General features: G+C 46.6%; 1 protein-coding gene across 2 annotated transcripts in view; it reads left to right on the top strand.

Moving 5' to 3' along the window:
• Positions 1-19,660: 19,660 nt before the first annotated feature.
• LOC120801074 (diacylglycerol kinase beta) overlaps positions 19,661-24,542 on the top strand; it is a 92,412-nt gene continuing 87,530 nt past the window's right edge. Inside the window, exons 1-2 of one of the 2 annotated variants that reach the window (XM_040147596.1) lie at positions 19,661-19,811; positions 19,897-20,123. In XM_040147596.1, coding sequence (XP_040003530.1) covers positions 20,057-20,123 — 67 coding nt within the window. In that variant the 5' untranslated portion in view covers positions 19,661-19,811; positions 19,897-20,056. Of the gene's footprint in view, positions 20,124-24,542 lie in introns of both variants that reach the window. The other variant, XM_040147597.1, reaches the window with a different exon arrangement.

Below are 24,542 nucleotides of genomic sequence, written 5' to 3'. Positions count from 1 at the left end.
CAATGGGGAGAACTAAAGGAGAAAGAGAGAAAATATAAAAATCAAAAGAGAGGAGGCAGATTTTGAAGGAGCTCGGTAGGTTTATGTGCTGGTTCTCCCTCAGGCTTCGACATATTTTTGCTGCGTCTATAGCAATGTCAGTTTTTCTCCCCAAGTAAATGTTGATTTTTGTCTCAGCCTGAGAGGGAAGTTGGACTCTTGCTATAAAATGGTTGCAGCCATTTTAATCACTTCATGCATTCTAAAGCTCTTTGATTATTTGGTTGCAACCAAGTTTTGTCCTTTTGTCCTATTACATTCTGGATTGTTATAAATTGGACAACTTTCACAACATGCATTAGCAATACTATAATATAATGAACGTAGACCTGCAAGAAGGTGTAAAAGGGTTGAACCCTCGATGACTCTTGCCATATCTTCACCCGATTTCAATCAATTTCAATATCAATTAAATACTATTTCAATAATCACTATCAATTTTACGACGTGACAATGCTATGGCTAATGTTCGGCTAGGTTCACGCATTTAGTTGGGTTCCCGCAAAGATCTCGGTTTGAGTTAAGATGGCTATTTCATTAAGTTTACGGGACCTGCGTTGCCACGGTCGCAATGATAAACTCGCCTTTTTTTTTCTTTTTTTTCTAAGGGGCGGCTGTGGCTCAGGGGGTAGAGCGGGTCGTCCACCAACCGGAAGGTCGGCAGATTCGATCCCTGGCTCCTCCAGTCCGCATGTCAAAGCGTCCTTGGCCAAGACACGCGTACACTTACGTGTAGCGTGAAGCGCTTTGAGTGGTCGATAGGTCCAGAAAAGCTCTATAGAAGTACAGTCCGTTTCACCATTTTAAGGTTGGGGAACAATTGTGGTTGTTCCCAAACCTTGAAATTAAAACCAACCAATTGTGGTTCTAAAGAAAAAAACAAAACACTGATTGTTGATTGTAAAAGAGAGAGGAACAGCAGTGTCCTGTGTTAAGGTCCCGTGTTTTGTTGACTCATCCAACCTCCCTATGTGGACTTTTATAATGATGCCCTTTGCTTTGTCACTTGAACCTAAACATATGTTGTTTTTTGGGGCATTTGCTGAAACGACTGATGCTGCTGTTCCTCTTCGGAGGACAAGTCAGAGAATGGTGTTTTTTTTTGGTGAACAGAATTTGTTTCAAATACTTGTTTTATTTTAAATTGTACAGCACCTGTTCATGTACTTTTGTGTTTTGACAGCCTTTTGTTAATAAAGACTTTCTGGAGGTAAGAAAAGCCTCAGTCACAAGTGTTGAAGTTTCTCTGGATGTAGGTACTTTTAGGTTTGAGGTGTTCCCTGCAAAACACTGCAAACCTAAAAGGCGCAAATAAAGATGTAGATTAAGTCGTTTTTCCTGTTCACCGATTCACTGCAGCAAAAAAAAACAAACAACAAACACAAAAGAAGGTTAAGGTGAAATGAAGGAGGAAAAGACTAATTTGCAGCTGTTGATCAGTGAGTCAGAAAGAGGGAAGAGAGCGAGAGAGGAAACTGAACACAGGGTGAAGCAGAAACACACACACACACACAGAGAGAGAGAGAGCATAACCATGCGCACATGAGAATCAGAGAGACTGAGAGAGAGAAGAGAGAGGGAGAGGGAGGGCAGCAGAGGGAGAAAAAAGGCTTAATTAATTCAGGGTGGATGGGAGGGATGTTGCCGCTGTCCCCGCCGAGGCTTCAGTGCCTCCGCTGTCGTGCTGCATGTAGCCGAGTGATTGTGTGAGCGCAGAGGACGACTCGGCTGCCGGCTGCCGGCTGCTTACTGGGAACCAGACACCAGTCCAGACCAGCCACGACTCCACATCCTGGAGCACACTGACTCACTGGCTGGCTGCTTGACTGGCCGGGTCCTCACTCAACGACCAAACAGGGATGTTACATGGACTACAGTGGGAGCAGCAATGGCCAGAGGTAGGGAAGACTTTCTCTGTGATTGCTCCTCCTGTCCGACCTTCTCCCATTTCTGTCCTCCTTTTTTTCCTCCATGTCGCTGATCATGATGGGTATTTGTCTTTGATCTGTCTTTGCTGTTTTGTCCTTGTCTCTGTTTTTTTCAGGACGTTCTCAGCACTTAAATATTTTTGTTTAGACTCATTTCCCTCCTTGTTTCTGGCACATTTCCCTTTCTTTTTTCTGACCCCTTTGCCACCAAGCCCGATTTTATTTTTGCTCGTTTTTCCAGATATGCCGTAACCTTTTTTTCAATCCAAGTTTTTTATTTTTTTTTTACATTTACTATATCTGAACCACTGATGCTGACGAGGCTTTTTGGTGAGGTTTTGTCATTAAACGGCATCCCAACTTGTCTTGTAGTTAAGGAGGTTAGAACAACGCTGGATGCGATGTGTGTTTGGGAGGAAATGGGATTAAAAACAAAATGTCTCAGACTCATTATACCTCAACTAACCAGCTGTAAGCCGGTATCTGGTGACACTGTCAGACGTCATCTCTCAGGGTCACGTCCCTCTGTTCTTGGAAAAATAAAAGAATTGAGGAAAATATTGGCCTGATAATATTATCAAACATGGTTCACTGATACGGTGACCTTTGTCAGGGAGTTGCGAGCCAAGGGCATAATGATGGACTCCTGGTCTCATAACCAAATAGTGTTTATTACCCATTTTCAAGCAGGATATATTGAATCAACAGAAGTAACTGACTTAAAAGCTGTATTTATACTTTATTTATTATACTTTTATGATTTATTTATTTGGATCTTGTTTCCTCTGTACTGAGGAGGAGAGGCGAGGTGCTGAAAGGTGGAGATATTTGACCACCTTAGACTATGATTCTAACGCTGTCACTTCATATTCAAGTCCCTAATTAAACGGTCTTGGTTTTTGAGTATATGTTGCACGTCTTAATGTCACTCCCTTTTAATCCCAGGCTGCCTCCTTGAGAGCGCTGCTCTAGCACGAGACGGCTGACTTCTCGTGATTAATCTCCAGCCGGCACGCCTAATTACATCTCATCAAGCAATCACCAGATGCGATGGTTATTTATTCCTCGACGGCATCCTCTCGCTCGGTGATAAACATTAGGGATTCGTCTGTGAGAGCACAGCGAGCGAGGCAGAGGGGGCAGAGCCGAGGGAACCAGGAGGGGAGGATCAGCAGAGAAAATGAGAGAGAGAAAGGGGGGGGGGGGGGACAAATGAGAAGAGTGGGAATGTGAGCGGCGAGTGTAAGGATAGAGGGTGAAGGGAAGAGGACCATTTAGCGGTGCTCCGATACGCAGCTCGCATTCTGAGTCGCAGGAAAGCACACGAGCACCTGTGTGTACTCGGTATGTCTTTGTGACAGCGCCATGCGTGCTCATAGCCCGTTAGTCATGTCGAAATCGTGTTAACGTCCCCCGTGAGAGGCCAGCTGGTGGGGAGCCAGTGGAGGGTCTGCGAGGAAGGTGGATGACGATCTGATCCGTTTTGCCATCAGACGGTCATTTATCACACGGATTAAGAGGTGAACGGTCGCCTGTCTGAACACGGACCCGCGTGATTAGGACGAGAGCAGCCACAGACCCACTCAATTTGATTCCTTTAATTTCCGTAGTGACCTGAATAGAAGATGACCCCGATTATAAGACACCATCCACCACCATTTGTTTTTTTCTTTTTGAGACTAAACACTGTGAAAACACAAAACACAAAACCAGGTGGACGCATTTAACGTCTTTTAAACGTAGAGTCTCCTTTTACTTAAAAGCGACATTTAGATTAAAAAAAAATGTAAATCACTCAGAAAACCAAACAATAGAGGGGCTTTGTACATGAATCTTTAAACACCAAAAACCTCCAGCTGGACCGAGTGTCCTGAGTGCTGAGCAGGTAGTGGGACGGTGGCGTTTTACAGCTGTTTCTCTGAAAACAGCTGCCTGCTGCGGCCGAAAACGGCGCCATCAGAGCGCTGAGGGTGAACCAGAGCAGCGAAGCTGTGGTCCGGACGGATAAACAATGAGCTGAGACTCACTGGGAAGCTCCGTGAAAGCCGAGGGGAAGCTGCAGATTCAGCTGATAATGCTCTGGGGGTTCATTGCTGCAAGTGACCTCTTTCACATTATCCCGCTGTTTTCACATTGTCCTTATAAAATCTAGATTGTAACGCCGCTTTAGAAAAATAACGAAAAAAAACAACATGACACCGGAAGCAGAAAGATCTGAATCAGCGGCCCGATTTGTAATTTCCACATCGAACTGAGTCATCAACCAGCAACATGACAGATCTTTGCCCACTGGTCTAGTTACCTCTTTACCCCGTAAAACAGAATGGGCACGACTCGCTGAATTCAGCTGCGTGGTGATTTACAAAGTGTTCAGCTCAGCGGCAGCTCCTTCTTTCTGCTCTTCACATGCGTCACTCTCGCACATTCAGCAGTCGACTTTGGAACCACAGGAAGCCTTTTAGTATTTATTTAAGTTTTTTATTGGTTTTTGGACGCACTGTCTTGTGGCATGGCATTTCAAGACACCGCGCTTTTGTTTTTTTTTTTCTTTCTTCTAATTCACTCTGTCCAGTCCATTTCTGCAGTAAAGACTTAATGAGGCACTTTCCACTTGTTGGAAATTGATTTATTCTGTGGCAGTAAAACATGCAGCTGACGTGAGCCAGCAGAAAACTCTGTTAGCTTCAACCGGGCTTACTGGAAACTTTTAGGGCTGACAAACTCAATTCACAGAAATCCGCTGGCCTTCCAACTTTTAGGCAAAAACGAACCCATGATGCAACTCTATCTTAAAGTAACAGACTCAATTTGGACCAATATGTTATATGAATAAAGGGCATTCAGTAGATTTTGGACAGGCCCAGTCTCAGTGACTGAATCTATTCTGCACACCAGACTTACTGCAGTGCTCTTGTTTGGCTCTTAATAACAGGCCTGCAGTGACATTATATCATACGCCTTCAGTGGAGCATTAAGTCTGACGCAGAATATTCGTGATGGCTTTATTGGGTGGACTTTTTTTCTAGTGCAGTATGAGGTCACTGTTGAAGCTGGACTGATTTTTTCAGGATAGAACAGTTTTCCGGGTCCCGGTGTCATGGGATCTCGCTGAAAGCGGAGAAAAAATCTTCGGTCCTACTTGATTCTGCATCTTTAAGCAAACCGGTTTTTATACACCAGTGGGCTAGAAATGACGCGAGGCTGCAGCTTTTTCACAATAAAAGTCTCCCAGTGGTGGGCCGGTGGAGAGACTCAGTTGTGGAGCAGCGACACAAAGTCGCGGTATGCTTTCAGACGGTTAAGGTCAAATGAAACGTCGTTCAGCCATGTGTAAAGCCGGGCAAAAAGGCCTGCTGCCTCCGCCTCCCCGTTCTCTCCTCAAAACTTTATTCACCTCCTAGGTCTTGACTCGGAGATCTGTGGCTTCTCCTCGAGGGCGTCTATGATGTTGCCCTCGTTTGTAAGAGAGAGAGAGAGAGAGATTCAAATCTTGCCTCACTTTAATTTCCTCTGCACAAGATCCGTTTGCCAACGTGTGTGCAGTGGGTGTGATCGTATTGATTGACGGTTTCGGACAAAGTCGCAGCAGATGGGACGAGCCTCTCTCTGATTCCACCTTCAGAGAGGCGTTTTCGGATGCCGTTCGATAATGCAACGAGCACGGGGCGGGAACAGGGCGACAGAACCGCCTTTCGACTTCGCTACCTGTCGCAATGTTGCCTGATTGGTGGGACCCATAGTGTCGACAGATTAACTAAATATCTGAACATGGAACGATCATCTGAACAGTCTGCTAAAATAAAGCGGGTTGTTGCTTTCAGCATATTTCACCATTTATTTATTTACTGAATGTTTCGCTCAAATACTTAAAATGACCAAACTCAGAGCCAGGAATTTAATCTAATCCAAGTGGGACCCACACCAACAGATACCAAATACACTGTCCATGTGACACAGTGTGGAAAAAGAGTTTTTTCCTCTAAGGCTACATTTGAAGTCCGTCCTCCACTCAAAAATGTGCTTTGCCTCTTGTTGCTTCGCTTGGATGTTTGACCTTCGCTGAGCAGAGTGATGTGTATCTGACACAAGTTATTATTTAAGCCGAGCTTTTTTAATTGTCTTGAAATCTAACACTAACGTGTCATTCAAGGTAGCAGTAGCAGTTTCTCATTTGCCCCCGCTAGAGCTCGTGAAGCCTTCGAACTGCGGAGGAAAAGTCCCGGATCTGTGGATACGGGCTCCGGGAAAGAGTTGTTTCCCTTTTCACACCGTTGACACAGATTCACATTTCACGTCCGCGACGCCGAACCGCCACAGGCCCGAGGAAGGGCATGTAAGTTCTGTCAAATTGGTTGGCATTCCCCTTTAAATACCGTGCAATCAGTTGTTGTGTGAAGCTTGGCCTTTCCATTCCCCTCTGCATTTTACACACAATCCCCCAGTTGCCATGACACCCAGGCCTTCCATAAATACTCCTGGTATTAGTGAGGCTACATCCCCAGTGCACAGAAAAGCCGAGGGCCCCTATGTGAGCCTCGCCTGCAGCAGAGCTCATCGCAGATCGGTCCGAGCTGTTCTCAGGTAGCCTGGCGGCCACAGGGCCCGTTGCGAGCCCGGGGCCGGCCCGGCGTACCGTCGCCACAGTGGATGGCAGCACACGACGCGTTTCCTTTCCTTCCTTCCTTCTCCTCCTTGTGAACATGACAGCGCACACCTGCTGTAGGCACATAGCTGAGCGGTGGAACCTCGCTGGATGACTAACGACGCCGAGGAAGATGTGACGTTCATCATTACCGCTGCAAGCTGTAAAAACAGAGGTGAAAACCGAGATGATTCATCCTCTTAAGATGGAAAGAACTATCGCAGAAAAAGATCGAATCAAAAAACAACAAAAAAAAGGGACTGAGTGGAAACAGTGAGCTGTGATAACGGGGGCAAGATGTGAAGATAGACTGGGACAAGAAGCAGGAATAGTGTGTGTGATTGTTTTTTGTCTGTACGGTGCGTGTGTGTGCGTGTGTGTGTGTGTGTGTCTTGTCAAGTCTTGACAAGGGATCAGCAACTGTCCTTTTATGGGTAAAGATGGAGCTCAGGCTACAGCCCCTAAGGTTAACCATGCCGCCATGCAGTTCATTCTCTGAAACAATATTAGCCACTAAATTTCTCTTGAACTTTGTTTTTGGCCTGTGTGCCCCCCCCCCCCGCGACCTTTGATGTCCCCCGCTGAAAACCCCCTACCGAAGGAAACGCTAACCTGTGTAAAACATCAAAAAGGAAATCCACTTCAGCAGAAACAATTTCCACTTTCTGAGGAGGGGGTGAGTTTTGGGACTAAATTATTCTCTCTGAGCAAAAAAACCCTTAATTAGGAAAAGCCCCCCCCCGTGTACTGTGGCCGTGGTCACTGCTAATTCCCTCTGCTGGCCTAGGGGAGGGTGCATACAGCCATGTGTCCCCAACGCTTGTTCGTCCGGATGAAGCTTCACCAGCTCTGTTCAGATCTTTAATAAACCACAGGAAACGAATCATTTTGCAGCAAGGAAGAATAAAAAAATAAAAAACAGTAAAAAAAAACAAAAAAACCCCACAATAAAGCAATAAGATAATGCATGGTATTAAAAGTGTGGTTTAAAGAGGTAGAATAAGATAAAGTGCAAGGCTGTGCAGGTAATAAAGAGGCAGTTACAGGTCAAAGTGCAGAGGTGGAGGCTAATTCTTCTCCAACAGGTTCCTCAAATGTAACAACAAAATACGTTGGTTTATCCACAGAAGCGTTTTCTGATCCGACGCCTCTATCAGCAGGACATCGTCATCTCTCTGCGCCTTCCAAAGCCGTCACAAATCCCCGCTGAAAAATGAATGTTTTATGTATCAGGTTTGGTGAGGTGTAGCCACAAAAAGCTGTCAGGATTCCTGCCTCGGCCTTGTTAATGGTACCCGGTCTACCCCTCTGTCCTGCACTGTCTTTCCTCAGCTGCCCACCAAATGCCCCCCCCCCGGACTTTCTCTTCGTTTCCTATCTCCTCACCTTTCCCCCGCCCAGCTACGCACCTGTTCTCATTTGCCCCATCACCCCTCTAAGTGTCTAAACCAACCCAGCTCCACACGTGCTTTTTCCACATGGTTGTATCTTTCAGGTTGTGGATTCTGCTCTTGCCATCCTGTGACCCGTTTTGTCCCGGTTACCTGCTCCTGTACCTTCCTGCCCTGTCGTCGACATTTCCATTACAATCAATGCATTGCGCCTGCCCGCCCGTCTGATGGCATTCGGGCCCTCTTCCCTGTTGCCCCTGTACATGAACTGCCACACGATAAAAAAAAAAAAAACCACCGGAGTTAGGTTTAGCAAAAGGTTATGTTTTGTTAAGGTTAATGGACCTTTGTTGTCATGGTTACATTAATAACCAAATGGTTAAGTCTCCCGTGTTAAGGTCCAGTGTTTTGTTGACCCATCCGACCAAACCCGAACCTTTGAAAGCAACGTCATGGGTAGTATGGTCGCTAGAGGGCTGTGTCGCGTGAACATGAACGTATGTAATTTTGGGGAACTTGCTGAACCAACTGATGCTGCCCTTCTTCCTGGAAGGACAGTCTCCAAACCCCCCCGAGACCCCCACGAGTGAGGGGGGCATTATTTAACAGTGCAAAACACACACCTCTCTTGTCCAGATGCTGAGTCCAAAGAAACTGAACAGTAATTCATACTTCTGCACCCGATGAAGAGTCAATTTGGGCTCAAAATGTTGAACGTTTTTCTAATGTGACAGAAGAGAAATTTTAAAGGGAGTGTTCAGCAGTGTTTTGAGTCCCGGGGAGAAAAGAAGTGCTTAAGACTGGCCCAGTTCCAGTCACAGACTTCAATTTGCTAAGTCCACGAGAGCTCAGAGCTGTCCCACTGGGAAATCAGCAAGTGTTTGAGGGCCCTCTGACGTTTTGAGCTCTTTATTCACACAACTCTGAGGAGTTCGCTCAAGAGAATAACCCAGAATCTAGACTTTCACTGGGACTCTGTATTGTTAAAAAAAAAGAAAGAAACATGAACAAAATATGAAAGAGACTGACAAGAGGACATTTTTCCTTTTTATTACAAATACATGTTTGTTTAATAATGTCTGTGGTGGCCAGTTCGCTATGGTTTGAGTTCGCAGGGCAGATACTCTGCAAAGTATCTACAAGGACTCATGTTCCACTGAATTAAATCCAACTTTTCTTGTGAAAAACCAATGCACCCACAAATCCAGGAGGCAGGGCAAAGGTTGATTGAGGGTTTATCTAAAGACAGATTACAACATCACGGCAGGCGATTCTTATTTAGGCTCACATCTCAGCCCGGTTCGTTACTGACTCCACGTTCTTTTCTTACCGTGACACCAACTACCCGTTGTTGCACCTTTTCACGGCCCATAACAAGACATTAAATGGCAAAAGCTGGTTTTCGATCCAGAGTCCTGCAGACGTCTCGACATGTCGCTAGCACCGCGTTGTTCCTAGACTCCTGTAACCATGCAAACTGCCAACTGCCCCACGGAGAACATCCACCCGCATTCTGGCACTTAAAGATAGAAGATAGAAGATAGCAAATACAAACATGAGCTCATCATAGTCCACCTGTAATATACCATTCAAAATATACATAAACTGTTGTATGACCTTACATAACATTTCTATATAGGTAGAGGATGATAACAACGTAAACCAGTTTTTTGTTTTTTTGGCTTATGAACAGCCCAGTTCGTCTTCCTCACACCTTGCTGACCACAGAAATGTCTCCGCCTAGGTAACGTGACTTCGAAAGGGGTCGTCCCATTCGTCAAACGCAGTTTAAGGCCTACTGGACAGCGACATCACAGCTGACGTCGGTTCAGGCCTGTGAGGGTTCAGCGCCCGTGGCCTCGGACGGACGCTGGAACTGGGCCACGGCGCCGTCGACCGTGTGACACTCGTCACTTCGTTTTCCAATATGTTAAGTGAAAAATCGAAAACTGGAAAACTGAATTCAATTTTCTAAGGTCAGAGGTCAGATCAATGTGTAATTAGGATTTTGGACTTGTTTTTTTCTCCTTCCAATTTTCTGTCTATTGAGTGTCAGATAGAAAAATGGAAAATAGGAATTTTCTGGAATTTTGCAGTTTTCTATTTTTCATTTTTGTTTTGTATGGAAAACGTTGCATTTCACGGACCTCCAGCGTTTACTTTGCTGTTTGACAGCCCGTTCAAAATGATTTAATGTCATTTTTTTCCAATCATGTCGCTCCTCCTAATGGCCTCGCCTTATTGCTCAAGCACTCCGAGCATTTTCTCAAGCGTCCTAACCCACCACAAAGAGCCTAACGGGCCATTACAGGCGCTAATTTGAGCTGTTTGATCTACTTGCTCTATAGAAAGCGCCGAATGTGCAGACCGCGATGATGACGGCTGAAAGGCGTGGATCTCGGACACAAGCACGCCCACACACACACACACACACACACACACACACGGGTCACAGGAACACACAAATCCAACTCAAGGCAGGCACAAGGTGCTGCAGGTGTGCACCGCTCTCGTAGTCAGGTACCACGCTGCCAAATCCTTCACTGCGTTGGAGGAATGTGCTGCAGTGCTCAAAGGTGTAAGGATTCTGCATGTGAGATGCGATGTCGGTGAAAAGGTTCAAATGCAAACTCCCAGTGTTTTGAGTAGAAAGCCCCCATGATCCAGTGTTTAAGGGTTTGCAGTTGCATCTGCTGAGCACTCGGAGATCGCGCTTCGCCTGCGTGTTGTTACGAGACAAGCGGTGTGCCCCAAAACCTCTGAGAGATTCCTGGTAATTCTCTGACTTCACTAAGTTTTGGTTGACTCAACCTCCATCTTGTCGTCTTTCGCCTCCCCGCTGGCTGGTATCGAAAAAAGCTCTGAAACGGTAGCACTTTCTGTTATGGGTGTGAATCTTCTGAAGTATGTTTTCCCATCATACATATTAACATAGAAGATTGCTTCACAGGAATGACTAATGCCTAAAGGCCTCCACCGAAGCGTACCGTGCGGCTGGACTCTTGTGCCGGTGCAGATTCGAGGTGTAATCCCACAGTTTTAATCTTGAGGACCAAAAAAATAATAAAATAAAATAAAAAATCCTGAGCATTTGCACCATAAACGCTGCCAATAAATTTGAGCCCCAGTTAATAAAAATATAACTGACAAATGCAAAATTTCAGTAGGAGCCACCACATAACGTGAGTGTGAACTGGGGCATGAATTATAGGTTTCTATAGTTGTTCAGTAAGCTACTGACCCAGTTATAGCGCCGAAGTCTATATTTAGCAAATGTGCTTGGATCATGAAGATTATCTCAGTGCTGTAATTGACTGATGTTTGACACAGAAAAGCTGCCGTCGGTATCCATTTAATCGTTTGGTCGCACGACCCTATGGCTTCCTTTTAGCAGACAGACAGTTAAAATGCTTCCCAGTGTGTGTGTGTGTGTGTGTGTGTGTGTGGAGAGCTTCGCTGCTGCTATCAGAGCTTCTAAACACTCTTCCTGTAGAGGGGGCCCGCTTAGCCCACAGCATCCTGCCCAGCACTCTACAGGGGAATGGCAGTTAGAGGCATCCTGTACGGCATTTGGCTCCCAGCTGCAAACTGAAGCGCTCCGCCAACTTTGAGCCGGACTCACTCTGACTCTGAAGGCCGGACTGACTCTGGATCAGCCCCCCCCCACGTCTTTAACTCCGAGAACATAATAATTACTCCTGTTTCTGTTTACCTCCCCCTCTCGTCGGTATCACCACTGCAATCATCATCAGTGTCCTAATTTGGCAGTGCCGCTCTCTCCACCTGCTTTATGTCTCGGAATACGTCTCGGTGGTGAACGTGCAGACACAACAGCAGCAGACCGGAGCGGTGTGCCGGACTGGATTAAATGACACGCAGCTTCCTGGTGTCCTGGGCTTGATGATAAGAATTTTGGATTTGAGGAGTGAGCATGTTTCCTGTCTTCAGGTTGTGTTTCCCCGAGGTTGTCCTCACCAGAGCAACAGCATTTGTCATATGTTCCAGTGACTAAAACAACCTGTTTACGTTCTCCTGACACCGATGACTCGTGTGAATTATGACTGTGGATGTGGACTCCTGGATTAACAAAGTGACTGACTTTGATGACCTAACCTTTTTTCAATGTGTTCTTAGTTAAACCTGCAGTAACTGATTTTTAAAAAAAAAATTTTTATTGCCCACTTGGGGGCAAAGTAAATGAGTTGTGAGAAAACCACTGGCATAAGTTAATACGGTGAACTTGATATCAGTTGTTTATTTACACATCCAGCAGTTACGGAGCAACACTATTAACTCAGTTGGAGTGGTGTCTCTGATCAGCTGGCAAATGCAAGTCCAATATTCGCTCTCTTTAAGATCTGTTTTAGCTCTGTGCCTTTCCCAGAGGTTAACATCTGCCTCTTCAGCTGCTCAACTCCTCCACCTCGTCCACCAGCTGGCCTCTGACTGGGTCGGTCCGCTGGTGGCTGCCGAGCAGGTAGTGGACAGCGGCCTTTTTTTTTTTTTAACAGCTGTTTCTCAGAAAACGTCTGCCCGCTGCAGCCGAAAAACGATCTGCGGACAGATAAACAATGAGCTGAGACTCACTGCAAAGCTCCGTGAAGTCGAGGGGGGAGCTGCAGATTCAGCTGATGATTCTCTGGAGGTTCAGCACCACCAGAGACTCCTTTAACACTGTCACATGATACAGTGCTATTGTAAAATAATGCTCATAGCTGCTTTAAAGTTCAGTTAATATTGTTTGAACCTAAACTGCCATTTAATTTTTCTTTTTTTTATTTTAGCTCTTTTTCCATAGCTATGTGCCTAAACCTGACCAAACCCTAATCATAGTGGTGGCTGATCCGAAAACGGCCCAATTAATCATTTAGGAAGCCCCTGACCAATGATGTTGTCCTGCCGATCGGGGCACCAGATTAGAAAATGCTAATATATGTAAATTGACACGACACACTTGACACGTTTTGTATTTTGTCATTTAGTTTGGAAGACCTGTTGGTTTTGCCTGTTTTGGGAAAGTCCAAAACTGTTCAATTCCACTGGTGGTTCAGAATGTGTTTTCTCTACAAATTATTTAGAGTCGTAAATATACCCAATACGTTTTAGCTATCTTTCACAACCTGAATTCTATAATCAATAAGGAAGTTATTTATTTGGTTATTTCCCATACAAAGGGCCATCGCTCCCATGAACACACCATCCACAAAAATTACTTTTACGCTGTCACAGTAATTACATATTATAATATTCTCTCCCCGAAAACCTGAGTTTAAATGCACACAGTCATTCAAATGTTCCCCCAAACCCAGATCGCAGGCGACACACTTCAAAATACCGAGCAGAACATTCACACAACCCGTTGGACTGAGGAGCTGTTGAGCCTGCATCAGTTCAATGCTGCATTCAAAATATACCATATTTATTTATTTATTTTTAAATAATAATAACGTTAATCGATTGTGAAGATTAAAAAAAACCTCACGCATTAACTACCTGTAGAAGGATTTCGATTTAAAATAAGTTTGTATAGTAGATTAAGAAGACACTTTAAAATATTGCATAAACGTGTTAAAAATGTCTCTTTCGTTATTTCAAAATTTCATTTTTTGTAACATAAATAAAAAATTAAAAATCCCCCCCACTGCATCCGGTTTTCTCAAGTTGCCGCTGAAACAGACGGAGAGCTGTGATGAACCCCATGCGACCCCTCTGTTTTTCCCCGTCCCCTGCTCCTCGACACCGGGAGGCTCCGGGAGTCGTCGGCGCCTGTCGAAAAACCCCCGCACGGAGGCAGCGGACTCGAGCGGAGGCTCACACAACTACCGGTCCTTCGTGGTCCCGGGTCTATTTTTCGCTCGCTTATTGTCGAGAACGAGTTAAAAGCCGCAGAGACGCCAGGAAGGAAAACTTTGATGTTTTTGGGGGGAAATTATGCTGATGCGACGAAAACAGACCCGGCGATTAAATCGTGACGCACTCGAACGCGCGCGACGAAAACTTTCGCGGGAGAGAAGAAAAGCGTCGGACATGTGAGAAATGAGCGGACTGAACCGTTTTCTCCCAGCGGAACGTTTAACGTTAAAGTGGAACATTTAACGTTAAAGTGGAACATTTAACGTTAAAGTGGAACATTTAACGTTAAACGCGAAAGCCATGTTTCCGTCCCGCGAACACGCTCCCCGAAAACCCCGCGTGCTGTTGCAGTTCAGTCGCGTGGAAACGCCGCTTCCGGGAGACGGGGTTGCCCGTGGTGGTCGTGAAAGAGCCCCTGTCCGCCACCTGCTCCGGCAGCCGGGCGCGGTCCGAAGTGCCGCAGCGGCGCTTTGGTTCAGGTCAGAGTAGGACCGCGGCTCTCACTGAGCGAACACACTTCGTCTGAGGTCACCGAGAACGTCGTCCGCATCAAACCAGACCGCGGTCTTTCCCGAACCTCCACCAAGCGCCGTGAGACCCGAAACGGGACCACAAAACACCTTGACAATGCTGCGGTCGCGACAGGTGGACATTGTGCCGCGAGATCGGACATTTTGGTGGAAAACGAACGCGTTGCCCGTGAGCTTTTCACTGACACGTTCAGTATCGTCGGTGTGACACACCGCATGCGGCCACTTTGAGGCGCGGCGTCGATGTCCCCTCGTCCCCGCCGTCTCCGAGTCTGTCTCTGTCACGGGGAGCCGCTCCGGTGACGTCACGGTCGCCGTGGGCAACCCCGAGAGCAAAACAGAATCCCTCTCGCGCTCGGAGGGGGAGGCCCCGCGCGCTTGATTGACACGTGCCCCTCTCGCTCAGTCAGCCACCCGCCGCGTGTCCCCCGTCCAAAGTGGATCTCCCCTTCTGTAACTTGACTGAACGTGATGAACGTGCAAGCCCCCCCCCGACCCCCCCAGCCGGTAGGACCGGAGGGGGGGGTGTTCAGGGGTAAAGTAGAACTCTCCGCTTCACTTCTAAAGCTGAGGTCAACCAAATCCCAGAAAAAGGCCAACACCAACAATGACGTGATCCTGCTCTACCGACAAGTATCGCCGCCGTAGCCAAAGCCTGACTTAGCCAAAGCCTGACGTAGCTTTTTTCCTCTCTGCCACAGAGCTCAAAAAAACCGTATTTGTTTTTCTGGGCATTAGGAGAACACCTCTGTTTAACTAAAAACTAGCCAACTTCAGCGGCGGGCATAGGGATTGCAGTAGGCTTTTTTTTTTTTTTTTTTCTAACATTCAGTCGACCGGGGAAGATGAAAGAAAAAAAAGAAATAATATATTATATTAGGACAGAACTGTTTGCTTGTCCTCCAGCCCAGAGGGAGGCGCTCAAATTCACCTATTGGCCTGTCACTACACCAATGAGCAAACAACCAAAAAAAACAAAAGCCGTGCTGGTTGGATAATCACAACGCCGAAGCATCCGAGGAGCGTGGTGTCGAAGTATTCTGCGTTCTTCGCCATAGATCGGTAAAATTATCCACAAAGATAAGGGTGTTATCACTCTACGACGGTAACAAGTCTGAGGACTCACCTGCGGGAACAAACGGCGCAAGGTCAAGTGTGCAACTTCGCCGGCCTGCCTATACCGTTCGCCGCACCTATCCTCGGGACTCTTGGCAGAAGCTTGTAAAAAAAACGCCGTCGCTGGTAAGACGGCAATCAGCGATAACGTAGCGAGATTTACGCGCAGGGATGTGCGCGGGATGCAGGACGTGGATTGTATTCAAATTAGCTTGAATCAATTGCGTTTCAGTTCTAATTCATTCAAACCGGTTTTTTTTAGAAAAGCGACAGGGACCAGCGGCCACTTCCAAGCTGCTGCTCTGCTCTGCGAAAATCCTGATTTTTATAACCGCAACATCATCTGACAGAATCACCATAGTTACGGCTTCGCGGTGGTATTTGCAGTATTTACCTGTTAAATGATCACTCAGAGAAAAAGTTGGAGGCCCGTTCACGTCTGTGTTAGCCGCCGCTGGGTCAATTGATGGAAACGCATAGAGAGGTGTGCCTGCGGAGGGAAAGCCCGACCTCACGCTCGCGGGGCGAAACTGGCCAAAACTCTCTCCAACGGAAAGCAGCGAAGGTTCGTCCAGGAAGTCGCTGGATTTGTCGCTTGGTGCTTTTGTGAAAAAAAAGTTGCTAAAGGGGCCTGAAAAGTCGGTAAATCTAGCATCAAGGGGGGCGTTTACACTGCCTGTAAATGCCCCCCCTTGATGACGGATTAGGAGCTGTCTGCACCAATTCATTTTGAAAGAGCGTCAGCCAATGGGCGACCATCTATACGCCATATTATCACCAGGCTTTATTATGTTACAGTTTTTCCTCCCCAGGTGACAGTCGCAGCCTTCCATAGCTGAGCATTAGAGAAAGGTACGTTTGTTTTCTACTCCAGCTGACTGTTACGAGCCGCCGCAGCGCGGGACCAACCTGCCTGCTGGGATCAAATTTCTCAAAAATGTAGTCGTGTCTCTCGACTTGTCCTTATTCCAAATCATACAGTGAAATTTTAAAAAAAACACGATAATAAATCCCGGTAGTGTGGGACTATCTAAGCCCTGCTCTTTCATATTGTCCAGTATTTTCTCCTAAACACCACAGTTTGTTTGTCAGTGAGTGAAACCACAACGTGTATTTGACATCACACAGTAAGAAGGAGGTTTGTGGGCCGTAATGTGCAGCTGTTCTGCCTTTTTTTACTCTTTAATTACACGACAAGAACAGAGTTGTTAACTCCCCCCTTTTTTTTTTGTGGAGGTGCCCCAGTATTTACAAAAATATAAATAAATAAAGTATCAGCTGTAGCCGGCCAGTATTTTATTAGTACCTGATTCATACGGTGAAATAACCCTGTGATTCACGGGCTGTATTGTAAAAGGTATGAGAAGCATTGGGCAGAAGTGTGTATGAGCAACACACCTGTAGTTTTCTGGCTACAGATACACACAGATAACTTTATCATCAGTAGAAATGATAATACTGATGATTACTGTAATTTCTCCTCTGAAGTCTATACCACCCCCCCCCCAAAAAAAGTAACTTGACAAATGATTAATTAAGCGTTTGTTTTTTTTTTAAATTTGCTTTTTATTGAAAAGAAAATTCAAAAACCCAAACATTTCCAAAAGGGCTTCTACTATAACTTAAAGCAACTAAATAGTTTGCCTTGATTCCAACTGACTCATATGTAGAGCAGTGACTAGAATCACAAGTGGAATGTTTTTCCGCCAATCTGAGCTTTGAAGAACAAATTAAAACTTTTAGTTTGCCTGTATTTCTTTCAGTTTCTAAAAATAAGCTGCTATTGCCTCGGTGAATTGGAGTTCGTCACCCGTGCGTTTATCTTTTTCTCCTCTTGGGACTGTGTGTACTCTGGCATCAGTCAAAAGTCGTCTTATCTCCAGTTTACGCAAACGCACGAGCGAGGAGTCTCACTGGAGCCAAGATAGATCACGTCACGACAGAGGGGGTTTTATTTAAAAAAATTTTTATACCTTTTACAACGAGGACGTGTTTGTTTTGGAAGCGGCTGATAGTAGTTCCAGGATCTCAATGTGAGCCGGGCCCATCGGTCTCTCTCTCAACAACAACTTGATGTACAAGGTTTCTTTTTACCGCAGACTATTTCGACGTGCCAGAGGAGCACAGATTCAGCCTGGAACGTTAATGATGGCTCTCTTTCATTCAAGTGTCCCGGCGAAGCAGCATGCACAAAGAAAGCATGAGCAACGGCTACAAACGTGACCTGTCACTTCAGTTTCACTTGGTGGGGGGGGTGGGAGGTGTTGCTGTTGAAGTTTTCACAAACCGATTTTTTGGCTGTTTCAGGTTACGCTGAGTAACCTTTGTTATGGTAAACGGTTTCGGTTACAGACCTGGTTGAGTCAACCGGGGTTAACCGACAGCGCTTGTCATACAAATGACTGTAAATTTCCAATGAGTGCGGGGTTGGGTGGACAAATTATGCCTGAAGAGGCGTCCGCTGTGCTTTTAATATATCATAATGTATTTTTACACCTACTTTGATCTCTGTAGTTTCGTTTCATGGTTTAGTTTTCAAGTCCCTGTCACCTGTAGAAATGAAATGTGCTTTGACATAAAGAAAGAATAACAATGTACAGACGGTTGACAGATGAAATGAGAGGGGAAACATGACCAATGCAGATGCTTCCATACACGTGCACTGCACGGTACAATAAAGCAGTTAACACCCAATCGTGCTCTGCGGCAGGTATAAAAATGCTGCGCGGGCCCAGTTGATTCTGGTTTTGTATCGAGACGGAAAGAGGAACGGGACCTAAGTGACTCCGAAAGAGGGTTCATCGCTGGGGCGGAGGATGGCGGGAGCTTCGGTCACAAAGACTGAACGGGAAACGCCTCCTCGGGCGACCGAGGATGTCACTGCAGGACGTGATCGGACCGCGTCAGCAACGACAGTCCGTCGACAGTTACACAGAGAGGGATGTTGTAGCAGGGTTGCACTGCATAAACAACTCGTTACAAAGACGAATGCACATTGGAGAGTTCAAAGGTGCTAAAACCACAGGCCCCAGCTCTACAGAAATGTGGGGAGAAAGTGATACGGTCAAATGAGTCACCCTTCACCATGTTCTCGCCACGTGGGCGAGACACCCTACGTCAAGAGAACGGTACGGGCCTGAATGCCTGGACCCATACAGGGAGGGGATCCGGTGGCTCTGTGATGCTGTGGGGGGGGGGCTGTTTCGCTGGCATGGTTTGGGTCCACTTGTTCCCTTAGAGGCAAGGGTCACCCCAAATCAATAAAAAGTTGTTGTGAGTGATCCCTTGATGGGACTGGAGTCCTCCGGGATGACAATGCCCCCGTCCATAGGGCACGAGGGGTCGCTGAACGGTTCGATTAGTGTGAACACGGTGTGAATCATACGCTACGGCCTTCACGGTCACCAGATCTCAACCCAGTCGAGCACCTGTGGGAGATTCTGGACCGACGTGTTCGACGGTGCTCTTCACCACCGCCATCAAAACACCAATTGAGGGAATATTTTTGGGAAGGAGGGTGTTCATCGCTCCAGCAGGGTACCGGACACTTGTAGGATCAACGCCAAGGAGCACTGAAGCTGTTCTGGCGGCTCGTGGTGGCCCGACACCTTACCGAGAGACTTTATGTTGGTTTTTTCCTTTAATTTGTCATCCGTTTATAAATATATCGGACGGGATTCTAAACATTAAATTCCTTCCAGTGATGTAGGAACGCCAGTGTCCTGTATGTCTAAGCGGCATTTCCCTCGGCTTCACGTGCTCCACCACTCTTCACCTCCTTTTCTGCTGTAAATCTCCTCTGCTCACACTTAACGGTCATCCTCGCTGCTCCTCTCCCTCCTCCCTCCTCCTCCTTACAACACGGTCCAGAGAACGTCGATGATCACCTGAATTTATGTTTGGCTGTTTTTCTCTCCCCTCCTGTCCTTGTGTTTGCTCCTCTCTCTTTCTCTGCAGGTCAGCGAAGGTTTTTTTTTTTTTTCCTTGCTGCAGATCTGCTGAAAAACCCGGTGGCATCTCTGAGTCATGAGCAGTAGTTACTTACTGTGACAGAGCGTCGCCTTTGTGGACATACATCTGACTTGGCATTATCCTCACCGCATCGCTGGGAGCTGAAACCACATTTAACTGCTCCCACATCTACTAGCAGACTAAAATATATATATTTTTGTATCCTTATGTTTTTGTATTTTGGCATTCAAAGTGACGAAATCAATATTTGGAGCACCTCAGCAATATTCAGGACGCCAGAGCGTCCACCCTTCGGCTTCACCTCAGCGAAACACTTCGGCTGAACCCTGCTGATTTCAACGTTAGCATCTTCCCAGTTTTCTGCCTCCGCCACTACTCATGCGGTCTCAGTTGTTTCAACTTTCCACCTCCTGTGTGCTCGCAAGGTGCTCGTCGTGAAGAGGCGGAGATGACATCCCAGAACGTCTTCGCCTCAGTCCTTTTACGCAACTTGGCCCAAGGATAACCATCACTCCCCCCCCCCGGCAGCACTCGCGGACCGACGCACTCCCGGAACACAGAGCCCGAGCCCTGGCTTCAGGCAGTATGGGAGACGGGAGCTGGGTATGTCTGAGCCCGGCTGAGTTCACCCAGCTGCAACAGTACAGCGAGTGTGAGTACAGCTCCGGATTTGGTTTTGCTTCTTTGTGTGTGGGAGATTGTGGTGCGGATGATGAGTTTCTGATCCGAACAGCACGAGTGTGCGCATATGATGCCCAGTTCTTACCTACTTTTTTATGCCTTCAGTTTTGTCTTTTGTCTTTGCAAGCCGGAAGTCTGACGTGTCGTTTTGTCAATTTAACAAAATATGAAGCTGCCAGGAACCAGAAACACGAGATAAAACACAACGATACACCAACATATGAAAACCTACAGATCTTTAGTCATAATCACTCGAAAATACTATGGAACAGTTCAAAGTTGTGAACATTGTTTTTCACTATTTGTATACACACACAACAGAACCAGGAAATAACACTAATGTTAATTCACATTAAAGTGATTTTTATCCCAGCTCGCATGACATTGCAAATGACTGAAAATAGGAATAAGTCTGGTCCACAGACGTTAACGACGTGTTGTGTGAAAGCCCAGCATCAGCACAACTGGTTTTCTCAGCTTGTCTCCGCACGATATATAAATAAAGTGATGTTACTATAAATAAAACACGTTCAGTGTGTTTACCAGTGACTCCAGAGGCCTAAGTGGGTCTGCCGTCCAGGAGGCTGTGTAAGCGCTGTTCACACATCCGTCAACTGTAACTGACGAACGATCAAATGTTAGACTGACTTTATGAGCAGTTTCGTCGTGTTCACGTGGCAGTCGGCCAAGCATCGAGCTAAACAGTGTCAGACGATACCATGGACGCAGTAGGTCGTAATCAGCCCGGCACTAAGCAGCACAGGCTACAGGTGAATGAACACAAGCAGTTTGGGTTTCGAAATTATTTCATTTACCTACCCGTGCCAAGCAAATGCACATTGGAAATGTCCATTCTGAGTCGCAGTGCGGGCACCGAGTTGACGCTGTGAATCAATCGAAAACCCTAAACGTCAGTATGACAACTTTGATCCTTCGCCAGTAAAAGTCAAATGATTGATCATCATTTGTTTTTGATGGCGCTCTCGCGTGACCCACGCTTCAGCGGTGATCGGATCTTGAACCGTTTAAAAAAAAAAAAACGTGTATGAATTTCAACGGGATTATGCAAACTGCGAATATTCTGTTTCCTCGTCGTCCCGCTGCGCTCGCCTTCCTCAGCGGCTTGCCCGGTTTGTCAGCACCACAAGTCCCAGTGCCACCTCCCCAGCACACCGCGATGAGGAAGATAAGACTGGCTGCTGCAGGTAGAACATCCGTAGCAGCATAGTGCCCACATTGAAAGACCTGAGCCTCCTCTGACAGGACAGCCTGCTCTGTCCTCTCCCGTGGGGGGGGGGGGCAAAACAAGCTAGACAGTACAGTTCATCACAGAAAGCATCTCAGCCAGCAGGTTGATCCCGGTCCCGGTGAGCCGCCGTCTCACCTGGCTGGTCGTCACGGCTGGGGCGGTTGGGGATGCGGTCGGGGTGGGACTGTCCACTGGGCTTGGGACCTCGGGGACGGGTGGGGTCATGCCATTGTCCTTTTGGGAGTGGGTGGTGGGCAGAGAAGGAGATGAGGAGGGCGGATAGGGAAGGAAGGGAGGAAGGGAACGGGGGATTAGAGGGAGAGAGTGGCTGGTGGGGGGTTGGGGAGGAGAGGAGAGGGAGGGGTCGGAGGGTTGCGTAGTCATGATCATCAGTCTGTCAGTGACACTAGTTCACTCCTGGGACGCCGCCTTTCACAGATTAACACAGAATCGCTCTAAAATCAAAGCCAGTGTGGACGTTCAGCCTGGATCTTTGTTGTCGCATCAATCTTCCGTGTTTTTTATTTTTTTTTTCTTTTTTTCCCCCCTGAATGCCACTTATTAGCCCGCCGGATTAGCGTCGTGCCGGTCTCTCTCCCCCCCCGGCCAGCAACCGCATTTGCTAGTCAAAAGAGCATCTGTCCTCTGGTTCCTCGTGTCTGTCAGTGCGGATGATGAATAGAGTATTACTCTCTCACACAAGCTAGTCTGTTGAGGAATAACTCAATCATGCATAAATCATCCTTTTATGGACCCGTATAGGAAGTAAAACCACAACAGCTTATGTCAGATTCACTGGTTGACCGGGAGGTCGCTGACCAGGGGGGAGGCTCTAACTACTCAGCTCTGATGGAGTAAACGGCCACTGAAGTGGTTGATCTTGACTGTGTCGACTTGTACCTACAGAATGAGCGTGGCTGCCCACCCAGGCAGTGGATCGTCATGTAACTTAACAGCTATGCAGGCGGGAGGATGATGATGAACTTGTTTCCGAATGAGCCAAAGATCGAAATCCACGCAATGCCAACATTTCGCAAAACGTCTGGGTCTTCCCTTCGATGGTTTAACACTGGATTCTAATTCTAAAACTTCATCAAGCGTCCACCTCTGTAACTCAGTCGGCAAAACAGTGGATCCGCACTGGATAACAGGGCCCTTCCCAGCTGCCAACAATGCAAGATCAATATGTAGATATATTATCATAAGGGGTCCACTTGACGTGTCTATCCCTACCTAACAGGCACAGCCTAGAATTTAGTGGTATTTCATGATGCAATCACAGCAACATGAGCCACGCAGACCAAAGCATATGCGAAAAACCCACCTCTTAGCTTGTTACAGTGCCAACACAAAACTGACACATCGATGTTCATTTCATGCATCTTCACCGGGGTGTAATAAAAATCCTATGCAGGATCTTAGAAAGGATCAGTTGTATGGACGCTTAGTGCTCTTTAAAAGATTTCTATTTGGCATGTTGCCATTTCAGCCAGACATTGTCCATGTTTTCAGATGTGTCTGTTCCATGTTTTTACCGTTATTAGGACTAGAACCTAGTTCAGAAGAGGCTGTTTAAGACCCCCCCCCGGGTAGAATTAATCAGGCGTCTTATTTTGAAATGTCTGAACAGATGAGTGGCCCCAATCGCTGTTGCAGTTGCGTAAATAATGAAACGGATCGTTTTCAAAGAAATGATATATCAGATGTCCCCTTTGCATGCCATGACTTAAGTACGTCCCCATTACAAGAAGCAAGCAAGAACGCCCCCTCCTTTCAGCGCTAGCCGCTTTGTTATCCTCACACTTCTCCAAAACGCTTCCTCCACCTGGCTCCTGATAACGCGAGCGAATTAGTTCGAAATAAATAATTAGGCTACTGAAGACTTTCACAAATACGGAACAGGCACATAAGTGATTATTTATTTTATTTTAATTTGAAAAAAGAAAAAGAAATTAATTTATCCACAAAGCAACGCAACAACCTACAAATCAGTAGACTAATATTCCGTACAGAGGCTCTGTTCACACCTGGTACATGTACCCGGACTAGCTCGTGTACTCAGGCTACATCCTCTGTCTGAGCTGCCCCAGACCGTGACTTCAGCATCGCACATGTTGGTCTGCGACCCGGTCGCTTACGGCGCCGAAACGCAAACGTCGGGGGGCGAGAAAATCTCACCGTTAGCCTTTTAGCTGCTAACCTGCAGCGGGTTGCGTCGTCTTGTGTTCTCATGGTCCGGCACATGAAGTCATAAAATATTTTTCATTTTCTATGGGTTACTGTCGCACGTCGACGTGCGTCCAGCGAAGAAGGAGGAGGAGGAGGAGAGGAGCGAGTGGCAGGCCGGATTAAACCGCTCCATAACGCTGGCCAGAAATAGACGTATGTTAGATCACATGGTGACACGTTACTTTAAGTCCCCCTGCTCAGCATTTATAAGCCCTGTAGGGACAGCTGTAAGGGCAGTTTTAGTGTTTAATAATGAATAGTATTTTATATTATTACAGTGATATTTTTATTTTGCTCCATTATTTATGAACTTGTCAGGGTAGCGCAGCTTAACGGCCACCTGTAGGTCACACTGCACCGCACGGGTCAAGACCCCGTGCAGGAGAGGACGCCAAAACGAAATCATCAAGGGTAACCCCTCGCCCCATTCACGTTGCTGTAGTCCAGCAGGTTTTTTTTTTTTTCCCGGTGTATGAGTCAGGTTGCGCTGCAGAGGGACCATAATCGAAACATGACAAATCCCCCCGCAGGCTGGGACGGTCTCATTTTCACCGACGGTGAGCAGCGGAGAGACAGGAAGGCTTGTGTATCAGCAGCCAATCAATCAAGGACTTAATGAAGGACACCGGCTGTGCCTTTCTGTAGAGACGGGGGTCTGTGAGGGAGCAGAAGGGTTAGTGTCATTAATAAGCCATATAATCAAATAGAACTAAAACAATCAATTGACTAATCAGTCACAGCCATTTTGTTCACTGATTAATCATTTGAGTGTGTTTTTTTTTTTTTTTTTTTACCGGATTTAGCTTCTCAAATGTCAGGATATGATGGTTTTCCCTGTGTTGTGGCGGTAAAGTGAATATCTTTGTGTCTTGGAAATGTCAGCACTGGGGCTCTGGGAAACTGACATAACGA

This window comes from Xiphias gladius, chromosome 16 (genome assembly GCF_016859285.1).
Source record: "Xiphias gladius isolate SHS-SW01 ecotype Sanya breed wild chromosome 16, ASM1685928v1, whole genome shotgun sequence".
Lineage (NCBI taxonomy): Eukaryota > Metazoa > Chordata > Actinopteri > Istiophoriformes > Xiphiidae > Xiphias > Xiphias gladius.
This window is presented reverse-complemented; position numbering and strand designations above follow the sequence as displayed.